Source organism: Lichenostomus cassidix, chromosome 2 (genome assembly GCF_008360975.1).
Source record: "Lichenostomus cassidix isolate B80296 chromosome 2, HeHo_3.0, whole genome shotgun sequence".
NCBI classification, from domain to species: domain Eukaryota; kingdom Metazoa; phylum Chordata; class Aves; order Passeriformes; family Meliphagidae; genus Lichenostomus; species Lichenostomus cassidix.
This window is the reverse complement of record NC_139482.1, coordinates 50,023,000-50,037,166: the sequence shown is the minus strand read 5'-3', so window position 1 is coordinate 50,037,166 and position 14,167 is coordinate 50,023,000. Positions and strand designations below refer to the sequence as shown.

Here is a 14,167-nt window from a genome sequence, read left to right as displayed (position 1 = left end):
AAAGAAGTTCCAGGGTTTGAGTCTGATTTGAGGCTGTTTCTTTATAATTAATTAATAAGTTAATTTGGAGCATGAAATAAAATGCCACCAAATAGACTTGATGCCCTGATCAAATTTTGCCAAATACTTCATGTACCCAATAGTACAGGACAAAAGCATAGGTAGGAACACCTGTGACTGGGTATTTAGTTTCCTTTGCAATTTGTGAATGGGATCACATTTACCACCCAATTTCCTGTCAATCTTGTCAAGGCTTTCTGAAATATTATGTTTTAGAAGAAAATTGATGATGCATTAACTAATGAAATGCTTTTAGTGTGGTTTCTCACATATTTATTGGGATAAGGCATAACCTTTCCCTAGCCAAATGAAAGTGGTATCATATTTTTAATGTGTTAGCAATGTTTTCCAACCTATCCATATAAAAGGAAATCCTGTAGGGCAGAAATCAAATTGCAAGTAATCAGATTTGTACTTCCTATTTCCATGTAATTAAAAAAAAAATTCTCAGGTTTTCTTTCCCCCCTCTTCCTTCATTTTCTTCTCTTTCTACCTCTTTTTCAATCTTATCTTTTCTTAAAAAGTTTTTCCCCATTGCAGCCGTAGCCTCTGAGAACAGTCACTGACTGCAGGTGAACATTCTTCATGTGGTGGCTAGGTCTCCTCCCTCCTAATGCTGAGAGCTGAGTCGCTAAGGAAGAGAAAAATTATTTATTTACACTGCAATTACAGGAATTACATGGTTTACTGTCTGAGTACCATTCTGCACCACAGTAATTATCATGATATTAAATAGCTGAGTGTCATCATAGAAGGAACCCAAGTCATTACTACAGTCTACATGTGATAACTCTTAAGCATAATTGCTATGTAATCTTCAGGTGATTGAATTATCATTCAGACCAATGCTGCCAGCACAGCTATGTGTAAAGAAACCCTGCTTGATCAAAGGTTACTGCTGTTTCTTTTTGAATTGAATTATTTTCAAAACATGAAAATTCAGGGGCATATTCTGGAAAAATGTGTCCCTTTAACTTGGCTTTGTTAAAGTGTGTAATATAAATTTTCTTCAGAGAATGAGAACACCTATGCAGCTGTAACAGTGATGTAGGAACAGAAGGGATATTTTCCTTATCATGGGCGTCTTGTTGTGAGTATACAAAACCATGAAGTTTCTCAAGACATTGTCCTTATCACCAGTGGGGCAGATATATGACTCTTAAGGCAAATTTGTAGATGCTATGAAGTGGTACCAAGTGGCCTTAGGGGAAAGGTGATATACCCCATACAGGAGTTTCTGTAACCATTACCAGAAAGTTAATTTAATAAATTTTATAGAAGGCAATTTCAGACATTGAATGTGGAATCATATTTTTATGATGTCTTTTTGTTATGATGGTTGCTTAATCTGTAATGTATGTCAATTTTCTTTGCACTTGTGATTCAGAAGAGGAGGGTCTTTATAGCTAGCTTGCTTTACATAAAATTATGATTTTTGTTATAAAAGTGTGACTTTCATACTGATTTTTTCTCTATAAACAGATTTCTTTTTTTTCTAAAAGTTTTTTTCCAAAAACCACATACAAAAATCTCACAAATTAATTTCTCAAATCTCTTGACAGTTTGTAAGGCAAGCAAAACCAACAGGATGATATAATCTTTGTTACAGTATTTCTCTACTAATTTTCTTTGTTTCTCATAAAAAGTAATCATTCCAGAAGTAATGGATTTACTTGAGTCATGATAACCTCACTTCTGAAGTCCCATGTTGTTCCTTCTGAATACTTCTGCATCTATGCCCAATTAAATGTGTCCTCTTTCATGCTGATGATAACTTCTAAATAGATTTATTGCACCACAAATATCACATACCATTTTAATGTTTAATTTTGAGCTGATTTCTGTGCCTAAAATGTCATCTGGAAGAACCAGATCAGGCTGAGAGTTTTAGTTGTACTAATACATATTAGTACAACTAAAGTACATTAAGTTGTACTTAATACATATTCATTATTGAAATTTGCCTTTTAAGATGTGTCTTATAGAGAAAAGTGATATTTTTAATATATATGGCTGCATTCTGACAAAAATGAGATATACATAAGTAATTGTAGGATATTTCAGTCAGTTTGTAAGGCTCATGTTTTCTATACTGAGTAAATCTGTTCACAATTTATCTGGCATAAACAATAAGTTTATCACAGTTTATCATTTCTTATCATCAGATCTTTGCAGTTTAGAAAGACTTGGCCACGCAAATTCAGATTTAAATATATGCAGTTAGGCATAGTATACGTAGTGTTTTAATGGAGTTTTGAAACAGTCTTCTGTGTTAATTACCCAACAGAAATGTGTTTGTCTCTCTGTTTTTGAGAGGGGATGAAAGATTTAAATTAATTCCCACCATAATAGCAAAAACAAGTTAGGAATTTTAAAAAGTTGCAAGCAATCACTGAAAAGCAGGCCACAGAAGATGGCAAAAATCAGATGTGGTTGAAGAATACAGGTTAATTGCCATCCTTCTTTTCATTCAGAGCGTGAATGAATATGGTATGTCAATAAGAACTATAAATGCTTTTGAACAATATGGGTGGATCTTTTGTTCTTAAAAAAAAAGGAACATTTTCTTATTAATTCCTTTTTAAGAATTTTACTTAATGGCTATTCAAATTGTTGGTTGTCAACAGTGAGGATGAAATGCTCATATAAATAGTAGCTATGACACTGGTTATTTAATTATTAGTTTACAAAGGGGATTTCTTAGACAAACCTGTGTACATTTTTAGAGACAAATATCTGTTTGAAATCTTTTACAGAACTCAAGTTACACGATTCAATATTCAGCAGAAATGCATCTGTTGAATGAAGTCCAGTCCTACAGCTATTTTTACTGTGGATCTAGCATGCAGAAAATTGTGGAAAATTGGTGTTCATTCTTTAGATAGAGATTAAGTTATGAAAAAAAGACAACATGAAATTTTGTAGTGTCAATATTATGAATATTGGATTGACCTTAAATGATTGCATCCCTCAGATTTCTTCACATATTTTGAATAAAACCAAACATGAAACAAAAATTAGTTAAAATGACAGATTTTTTTTTCCTCAAGATTAGTTGAGGTCACAACTTACCCACCATTTCCTGAAATAGACGAGGCTAATGTCGATGTTTTACATAAAGTCTAAAGTTGCTAGGCAGATACTCTGGGCTCATGTTTTACTGTTTACAGTCCTTACTGGTACCTACAGTGAATTTTAAAGAAGTATCAAATGAATTATTAATGACCATCAGAATTTTATCTTTCACTTTGAGCTATGATTAGGAAAATGTCAATGGCAGCAACTATATTTGAGAGAAACAGAAAGTTATTGAGTACAGTTGTAGCATTTGTCCTCACAAATCTGGTTTGTTTACTTTTTCTGCATTCTGTGGATTAAATTTATGTTCTGTCTTGGTTCCTACTTTTTATAGTACTAAATTATGGTCAAGAGAAAATGTATTTACAATGCATATCACATTTGTTATTCTGCTCAAGTACAATCTGCATATGGCATGTCTGTTTTTCCAGTGGCCGCAGGAATAGATAATCGCTCATCAATGATGCTATTTGCTTTTTCCTTTAGGGGCTGATGTTATCAATTTTGATGGCCATGTAGTGTTACCATACAGATTCAGGAACAAGAAAATGAAAACACTGAAAGATGTCATCTCTCTGAAATTTAAGACCTCTGAAAGCGAAGGTGTAATCTTCCACGGAGAAGGACAGCAAGGAGATTATATCACCTTGGAACTGAAGAAAGCCAAGCTTGTTCTAAATTTAAATTTAGGTATGTTTTGATTGTTTACTTTTGTGGCAGTGTTAAGCTCTCCCACAAAAATTTTAGGTCAAATATTTCATCCTCTTTCTCACAATAACATGATAAGCCACAGCGTTTAATCAGATGATTTGTCAAAAATGTTGTTAATTCCCTTTCTATATGTTGGTGTGTGTGTGTGTTTTGTTCTATTCTGTCATTTTTTATTCCATGTGAGACACTATGAAAAGAAGATCATCCAGAAAAACAGGATCAGCAATATATTGTCATTACCACAAAAAAAACCCAAAAAGGTTGCTAGAATTATATTTGGCACCAGTTGTGGCTTTGTGTCGGAGGACATTGTCATCAGTTCTGGAGGAATAAAGGTCACCCTTAGGAACCTTGTAGAAAAAGTATCAGTCTAGGAAGCTACAGGCCACATGAAGTTGGAGTTCAGCAGCCTTCCTATAGGCCAAGAAGTAGGACTAGGAAAGGAGACAGATTGTTTTATCAGGCAGTCTTATGATGCAATCCTGTATATGTTACTCTAATTCCAGCATATTTTTTCCCTCCCAGTAGAGAAATATAAGCTCATGAGTGATTGTATTTACAAAGTGCATTTAGTATGAAAAAACCCACATTTTTCTGGTTTCAGGTATTTTTTGCCTTCAAACAAAAGAATCTTAGAAAAAGATTTCATGTAACTTTCTTTAATTCTCTCACAGACATGTGAAGAGTAAATTATCCCATTTATTATTTACATGGAATGGTACTTATTTCCACTAGAATTTTCTCCTGATGTTTTTCTAACAATTAACATGATCAGATGAGGAGGAGGAAATCACACTTTCCTAGAGCTGTTACCTATTTTTAACAATTTAAATTGCAGTAGTAACCCTTTCGTTTCCAGTTCCTCTACATTCTTCAGCACAGACTGTCTTTATAAGCTATGAGGACTTCCATATATGAATTTGGTGAGGATATTCTTAAATCACTAGGCTGATAAATGGAACTAGGCCCTGGGACACACACTCAACAAACAGAAGTAATGCTTTATGGTATTATTCTTCCTTTGCCTGAGAGTATTGTCTTCACATCAGAGACAGTAGAAAACATCTGTTCATCTTGCCTGGTGAGATCCAGTGACTTGGTTTCAAACACCAGGGAGTGGGAGGAGGATGGGGAGACAGAAGTGGATTTAGGTTTCACTTTGCACTACATTTGACTTTGCATTGAAGAAATTGAGGCTCAATGACATGCATGCAATTCTATTTTATTTTTTAACCAAAAGGATCATTGGCCTTCAGCATAAAGGCAGTATTGTCATTTGTATGGAAATAATGTCCTAAGCTATGGAAGTGTGATTTGCCAGAGTGTATTTTCAGCATGCACAAACCTTAATGTCTGAGTTGCAGGCATTCCTGGGGGTAAGAAATTCTCAGCCTCAGAAATGCTTTAGGTCCTCATGTATTCAGAACATGGAGGATTGCATTGAGTTATTGAGCAGTGCAGCAATTTTTTACGCTCACTACTGAATTAGTCATTTGCTGCTTCAGTTCGGATCCATGCTATCAACCTTTGCTGGCTTAGCTGTGTCAGTCAGATGGCAATGAGATGTGATCTCTGACTAGCACAGCTGCACTGGCAAAACCCCCAGATAACACAGCAGAGAATTGCAAAACTATGCTCTTGCTAGTAGTTTGACTTCCAGAATAGGAAGATTGCTGCAGGAGAAGAGACCAAAATGAGCTGTAATAGCAGAAGATGTTTTTTGCCGCTGCAAACTCATTCTGCATTGAGCCTTTTCCTCTCTGCTTGCTGGTGTAGTGACACTGGCAGAGGCCACAAAGCATAGAGCTCAGAGTGAAAAGGCTTTTTGTTGCCAAAGTCTGTAATCAGGCTCCATGTCCTCCTCAGCAGTCACAAATCAGCAAAGTTCCAACACAGCTCAGGACCTGGCCCAGAGGTGACAGCTTTTCTTTTCTGTACTATAAGATTGAAAGCAGAAAACCCTAGATGAAAACAACTTTACAATTGGAAGTCGGTATTGCTTCTCTAGTTCATCTCTAAATAACTGCTATTATGAATTTACACATATATTTATACAGTTCAGCAATCAGATGCTTGCTGTGTTTGATCTAGCTATTTGTATTTATGGCAGCAACTCTCCACTGGGCAGATCTCAACTTCATAGCAGACTGACTTCCTCCAGTTTATTGCATCTCTGCCATGATTCAGGTGAAACATTGACAAAGAAAGAGGAAAATGTTTGCCTAGCTGGTATGAGGTGAAAAATGCTATTGTTTCTGTTCTCAGGCAGCAACCAGCTTGGTTCTATTTTTGGCCACACATCTGTGACGACAGGCAGCCTCTTGGATGATCACCACTGGCACTCCATCATCATAGAGCGCCACGGGAGGAACATCAATCTCACCCTCGACAGACACATGCAGCACTTCAGAACCAATGGGGAATTTGATTACCTGGACCTGGACTACGAGGTAGGCAGTGACACTTCCTTCTTTTCATTCAAATTGGTTTTATAAAGACAACTCCAATAAGAAAGTTAACATACTTTAAGGTGTTTTGTTACTTTTTCCTATGTTTGTTTTGATTACCTATTCCCTTACATTTCCTGAAATTTTCTTTCCAATGGTGTTCTCTCTTAACCGTAAATTGCGTTTCTCTTAATTAGCCTACCAAGTCCTATCTGGTGTAAAAATCATCTCAGATCTTTGTTTTAAAGTGGGAGATCTGTATTATTCACCAAGCTAGGTATACACAACTTTAGAAATCTTTAAAAGCAGCAGCTCTAAGCAGAAATTCTATTAAAAATCTATGGTGCAATCTGTTATTCCACTCAGGTGATAATTTTGCACTTGAACAAGAACACCTTATCTGCAGTGTCAGTATTTATTTTTAGAAAAGGAAGAGACTAGAACCTTTTTATTAATATGGATCTTGATCTATCCTGTCTTAGTTGGATGATGCTGTATTGTATTTTCACAAATATGGCATCAGTAAACTCTTTTTAGAATGAAGCAATGAAGAGTTAGGAAAGTTGTAAGAAAATTTGTTTAATCAGTCAGACCAATGCCCACAAGTGTTGATAGTAATTAAATGTGGATTTGTTGTTTGATTACACTACAGCTTCATCTATTATGAACTTGCTCAGCTCCTCTCATCTGTTACACAAAGTTCAACACGTTGGTTATTTCAATCTTTGTATAATATTTTCTTACACTCTTTACTCTTTCTAATGAGAATTAATGTGGTTTCTGGTGCCAAATATGTAATTTCCACCCTTACAACTTTTTAAGATGTGAGAGCGAATATAAATGATGCAAAGGAAAAAAGTTTGAATTAACTTGTGCATTGATATTTTTACAATTTTTTGATTAAGAATATATGAATGTTTGAAAAACTACTTATGATTGTAAATGCTTCTGAGTTAAATATTTAATTATATTCCAACAAATCTTTATAAATACATTATTTACTTGCAGCTCTAATGAGAAAATAACAAGCAAATTTGCCTGTGCCTCTATTATTGAGCACAGAAGACCTGAACTGAGGTACTTAAAACTCACATAAATAGACTTTATTAACTCACTTTTCAAGTGAGTTAACTACAGAAGACATTAGGCTGAATGCCATAAGCCAGGTTGCGCAATTTGTGCATATATATATACACATGTACATATATATACATACATATATACATATATGTATACATACATATATACATATATTATATGTGTATATATACATATATGCATATATTAGAACACACACACACATGTAGCATGTTTACACAACAAACATATTGCATACAGTAAGTGTATCCCCCATAAGAGCTGCATTCAGGACATTCACCTTCCTATCCTGTGTGCATTTAGAAACCTCATGGGCAGTTCTCAAAGATACATTTCATTCTCCATATACATGGGTCCACTTGCATTCAACTGAACTTATTTCAGTGTGTTTGTATACATTTCTGTGGTTCATATAAACTCAAGAGCCTTAACCTCTTTTCCTTCCTTTTTTCTCTTACTCTACTGGTCTCTTATCTCTACTGGTTTTGGAGTTAGACATCACAGACTAAATTTAAAGGTGTTGCCTTTGTGATTAACAGGGGATAAAGCTAAAAGAATCAAAACTATTTGTTGGGGCCGGGTCTGTCTTAACAGCTGGTCTGTCTTAACAGACCTATGAAAGTCATTGAAGATAGATAAGAGGAAGTATTTTGCTGATGCTGCAAGAAAGCTAGCAGCTGGCCAGAGAAAACCGGATATATTGCCCAAAGTAGGAGATTACTTGCTGGCCAAAGACAACAGGATATATTGCCCAAAAGTAGGAAATTCCTTGCTGCCAAGGAAAACAGGATATATTGCCCAAAATTAGGAAACTGCAGTTTTATTATTTACCAATCATATAGTGCATGCTTCGCTCGTGTTAATCCCTTATAACCAATTATGTATAGCGCATGTACGGACCACATGTAGAGTTCTGTGTCACGTGTACGGAAGGTAAAAAGCTTTAAAAGAAGCGCTGCTGAAGAATAAAGTTGGATGACTCTCTGCATCACATTGGTGTTATGTTGTTCCCGTCTCACATGGAATAATAAAGCCTGACAACTATTTATTCATAGACAAAATATTTTCTGGGTTAATCTCTTCAGAAATGTTAAGTAAACACACAAGAAGAATAAACATTATTTTTGATTTTCAAGATCAAAAAATAGTCCTGTAATTTGCTCTTAACTCACTGTCATGGTATGTTTTCTTCTTCTTCTGCTTCTATCTTTTTCTTCTTTTCTTCAAAACTCATTGTTTTCCGTTTACTTTAATCCAAACACATGACCATAACATGCATAAAATATTTGACAGTCATTAAGATATTGCAATCACATTCTCCAAGTGAAGTGCTGTATCTTCTCTTAAATCAAGTCTTGTCAATTTACAATACCTGCAGATGTGTCCACAAGACATTTACAAAGCCTGTACGTGCAATTTATAAAGATTTTATGTTTCAGCTGTATAGATTTTGTTCTTTGTATACGCCAAGTGGAAGCCTCCTCTTTGGAATAGAAGGTGGTATCGTACATGCTTTTAAAATGAAAAATGCCAGCCTAGAACTCTGTTTTCCTGCTGTTGGTAATAACTGGTAGAATTAACAATGAATAATGTTTGAAAACTTCATTCTGCCAAGTCTCAGCAGCAGACTACAAATAGATCTTTATTTGAGCATTTGTGGGGCAGGAAAGCAAGGTGTCATTACTATTTATACCATCATCTACTGGATATAATTACCTGACATAAATTGCAGGGACTAATCTCACAAGCCCCTTATTCTTGGCATTTTGGCTGCAAAATATTAATCCAAATATGTAGCATTACTCACTTCCAATCATTTCTATACAGACCATGGTGTGGTAGAGATCTGTATAATCTCTATCAAATGGCAGAGAAAGACTTCATAAGAGATGAACACTTTTAGTTTGTAAATGTTTGTGTTTCTAAGTTTTTTAACACTAGAAATTCTGGATAACCAAGAATCAATTACCCAGGGTAATGAAATTCAGCTGTAAGAGAAAAACAATTCCTGTTTGAGTTTGATGACTGTGTCTTGGCTGTTGTCCTGATTTTCTCTAAGGAGAGGATTTGATCAGCATAATCAAGGTGTAACTTCTCATTGATTACAACTACCTGACAAAAGCATGTTCTTGGTAGTGAAGGGCCCTTCTGTCTGACAGGGGATTATATCTTTAACTTTGTGGCTCTGTAAATTCTTCTCAATAAGGTAGATACATAAGCATTAAGGGAGAATTAACATTCCCTATTGGAGCCCACCATTGCTGTGCTGTAGTCTGAGCTCTGGCACATGGTTAGAGTTGAGTGAATGATTTGAATCTGATTATCTGGCTAATTTCATGTCTACTTTTCTTTAGAAAATTCTGTCATGGAAATTTATTCCAATGGCTGTGTTTGGAATGTTTATTTTCCGCTAGCAATCAGAAGAGCAGTTCACATATGAATTACTGTTGTGTGTGTCTGTTCACTATTTGGACAATCGGAATAATACTTGGGTTTGGGTACCATAAATATTTGAAATTCATTACAATTTTTTTTTCTGCCTTTGCAGTATTTATTTTGATATATTCTTTTTCTGTAAATAGTGTTGCTAGCTCTCTTTTTTGCCATGGTGAAGTATTCAAAGAAAGCAAATACATCTATAGCAACATTTTTTAAAAGTCTCTGCCTTCCAGTAACTACCTACCATTTTCTGTTTCATTTGAAGATAACCTTTGGAGGCATGCCTTTTTCTGGCAAGCCAAGTTCTAACAGTAGGAAAAATTTCAAAGGCTGCATGGAGAGCATCAACTACAATGGCAATAATATCACTGACCTTGCCAAGAGGAAGAAATTGGAACCTTCAAATGTGGTAAGAGCATAATTTCATGGTCATCTACGCTTCTGCTTCTAAAAAGACTAGAAGATTTTTGAGGGTGCATAGCTGATATTCTTGAGATGTACTGAAATAGTATAAAACACAAACCAAATTTTACCACAAAGCCAAATATCTTATGGTATGTATATTTGTGACTTGTAAAAAAATAATTATTATCATGTATGAGCATTTTATTTCTGGGCCCTGGTTTCATCTTTCAAAAACTAACCTATAGTGTCAGTTAGATGGCTTTTTTTTTTCTTTTGAAGAAAATCAGCTGAACCAGTAAGTGCTTTTTCCCTTTCTTTTCAAATTATAGTAATCCAAAACCAGTGCAGACAAGATTTATTATTAAATGAATTGCAGTTTTCTTGAGGCTTTTAAATCCTGCTAATACTCTGCCCCTGCTGAGCTAGTGGGATTGCTGGAGTGCAAAAGTCTTTGGATGGGAATGCTTCTACAGTATTTTCTGATATGTCTGAAAAACCTCAAGATATTATACTCAAAAATCATTACTTGCTTAGTAACATTACAGAGCTTATTAACATTATTCTATTTTTGCTCTGGTTTAAGTGTTCAGAGTTTCTTTCATGTTCAGGCTTGTGGCTTTATGGGCAGGATGATTAAGAATGAATGGACTTTAATTTCTGTGTTTTTAAAGCTCTAAGTATTCCTGAAACTGCTTGCTGGCATGCAAAGGCAATGTGGATAAGAAAAAAATATATTATTGCCCTGATTTTGAGATGGTTTGAATAACTTTTCAAGGCTTTCTTCTGTACAAGCTTACAGACTTGACAGACCCCTGCTATTAATATGTAGGTTTACACTATTTCATTTTCCTTTATGTAATAAATCTAAAGCTATACATATGCAATGATGATGTCATGCAATTGATTACCACTTGATTATCCTCGGACAGTAAAACTGAAATTTCATGTAATTGTATGAACATTATGGCTAAATGGTGGAGGAAATCCAAGGAATAATCTTGAACATGTGATACTTGCCTAAACAAACTCAGTAATATATAAGTTTTCCTATACATTAATTTCTTCAGTACTGTCAAAGGCAAAGAACATGATATATATTTCATGTAGTCAGATTCCACTTTTGAAATTTTTTTCAACCCAATCTCATCAGCTCCTGAAATTTTGACCTTTTAATTTTTTTTTCCAAAATTACATGTGATTTCCTTCTTGTAGGGCATTTTCAGCTGTAATGTGACCATGATTTTGAAAGATTGATGTCTGATTTAAAAAAGACTGTTAGTACAGGAGCAGTCTTTACATTTGGTACAATCAAGTCTGCTGCAAGTTCGTAAGACATAATCTTAAAGCCTCCTTCTGAACAGAAGTGTTACTTAGGAAGTCCCTATAATGCAAATCCTATCTATCCTTTAAAGTCCTAGGCACTCAGAAGTGTGGAATAGCCAGCAGATATGTAAAGTCTCTGAAAAATCATATTTCTGATTGTATTTCTACCTTTCTTTGTTTCTTTGCTTTTAAAATTCTGTTGCCCATAACATGAAATAAAATCCTCTTCTGAAACTCTGGCAGTATTAGGGCTACATCAAGAGGTGATGATGTGCTTGTCTAATTCGATGGTTCTGTTGATTTCCAATTCTGAGAATGACTATAAAAATAGAAGTGACCTTTGTTGTCAGTAGAATTACCTAAATTGCTGCAGCTCTTCAATAGCAAAATCAATTTTACTCTAACTAAATCAACGCAGATTTTTATGTTTCTTACAAAACTATTTTTTCTCCTAGTTTTTAGCCTGATTTAGCAGGAAAAATTGTTTGAAACTAGTGCTATTGTTAAGCATGTTTCTGATGACGGCACTCAAGCAATCCAACAGGGATAAAAGCTCCATTGTAGGAGATTCTGTACAAACCCATAAGAGGAGGCACACCTTGCCCCAGACAGTGTATTATCTTAAAAGGCATGAGACACACACTATAATGAGGCTTAGTACAAGCAAAGTAATCAGTGTAGTCATGAGAAGTAGCACAAAGGAGGGATAAATTCACAGAAAAGAAGGATTTTAAAGGAGTGGGAAACAAAAGAAAATAATATTCCTAGATTAAGGTAGTTAAATTTCAGAAGTCACGCAGTGAAAGGGACCTGACAATTTAATTACACACAATGAGGAGGCCCAGAAAATCAGAGATGATAAGAAGATGATGATCATTATATTTCTCTGAATAAAATTAAATTTAAAAAAAATATGTCTTGTGTTCATATATGTTATGAACAAAAAACATCACCAAGCATCCTTTTGCTTTTTTGAAGAGTAGGGATGAAAAGACAAATTAAAGTATTTTGAATTTAAATAAAGTCCAACACTAACTTTAGTAACATATTTCATTTAGATCCAGAAGGTAAAGGAGAAATGTTTTTTTTATTATTTTGTGATATTTAAGATGGCATTAGTGTGCAATGCTTTGCCTGTAGTGTATGATCCATCCTTATTTAACAGGTTGTGTAGTCTTAATAAACTCATTACCTGTCTTTTGGGAGCCTGCTATTCAGCCAGTAGGTTTTTTAATTCAGAAAGGTATTTACAGTAGTATTTTTACACAAGGCATAATGTTTGAATGTGGATAGGCAAAATTGATTTATAATAAGTAAATATTAATCTAATTTAACTTATAGATGCAAGATCATGCTACACAGCTCAAGATAAACAAATTAAGTTGTTTTTACTTTTTCCCTGTCAGTGTAGTGTGATAAGTTCTCTGATAAGACCAAGAATTTCAATATAAATGCACAGTATATATTTGACTTCCAGATGTCATTGCCCAGAAAACTATTCAGCAAGTCACTCTGAATCTACAGAAAAGGATCTCATTCTCTTTGAAAAATGAAGAGGCTATTATAGAGACAAGCTGCAGATTAACTCGAACTCTTGACCTAGAACTAGTGAGCAATCTATATAAGATGGGTTGTACTTAAAAGAGGAATCATCTTGTGAACTACAGTCATAGAGGGAATCAATAATCCAGTTCATATTAATCTGAATACCTCAGTAGGGAAAATGCTAACTAGCAGGGAAATTAGAATTATGTGTTACTTTCTCAAGAAATTTTTAATGCAGCAGAGCTGTTCGTGGGAAATGCATTCACTGATGTGAGAAAGGATTTGAATGCATCCAGTGCCATTAACATTAATAGGTGTTATACATGCAAGTATCCAAAATATCAGGATGACAGCACAGTGTCAATTGGATATAAAAACCTCCTTGTAATGAGGAAATTGTCAGTTACTCTTGGTAACAAGGCAGCAAAAGGAACTCTTAAAAAGTCTAACAGAATGCTGTCTGAGCACGACTTAATTGGTATCTGTGACTGAACCATGAGACGACATCTCTCAAGAAATGATGTAGCTTTCTGTGTCTACACAGGACTACCTTAACAATGTAACAGCAACTGTTTCTTTGCACAGGGTGACCATTACACTGAGAATGGTAGCCAAGGGTTACAGATGGTATTTCAGGCACTCTCAAACTTTTGTTTACTGTATGTAGTGTTTTCTGGTTTAAGCAAAAGTATTCTGCAGCAAACTTGGTAATGCTTAGATTAAAACTACCCAAAAAAAATGAGTTAACTATTTTGATTTCATGCTTAGTTGGATAAAAATGTAAAATTAAAAATCTCTAGGCAACTTTTAAATAACCCTTACTGCCCCAAAAAACAAAACAAAAAGCAAAGCAAAAATTAAAAAAAACATCCCAGAATCAACAAGCAGCTTAGCAGGGAAGTCTTTTGTCTTTGCACATAATGCAGCTGTAATTTCCCTCATCACACAGTAATTTTAAAGATATCTTTACTTGTTTCAGCTAGTTTTCTTTCCGGTTTCTTGGAATTATATTTTTTTTAATCAGTGGAACTTGGACACAAGAACAGAATGTGGCTTGTAAT

The 14,167-nt window shown here is 34.7% G+C and overlaps 1 protein-coding gene across 1 annotated transcript in view; it reads left to right on the top strand.

The window, feature by feature from the left end:
* Nucleotides 1–14,167, top strand: part of CNTNAP2 (contactin associated protein 2) — a 716,903-nt gene that overhangs the window by 170,552 nt on the left and 532,184 nt on the right. Inside the window, exons 5-7 of the mRNA XM_085049831.1 lie at nt 3,625–3,828; nt 6,115–6,299; nt 10,099–10,242. Of these exons, the coding sequence (XP_084905957.1) occupies nt 3,625–3,828; nt 6,115–6,299; nt 10,099–10,242 (533 nt within the window). The remainder of the gene's footprint in view (nt 1–3,624; nt 3,829–6,114; nt 6,300–10,098; nt 10,243–14,167) is intronic.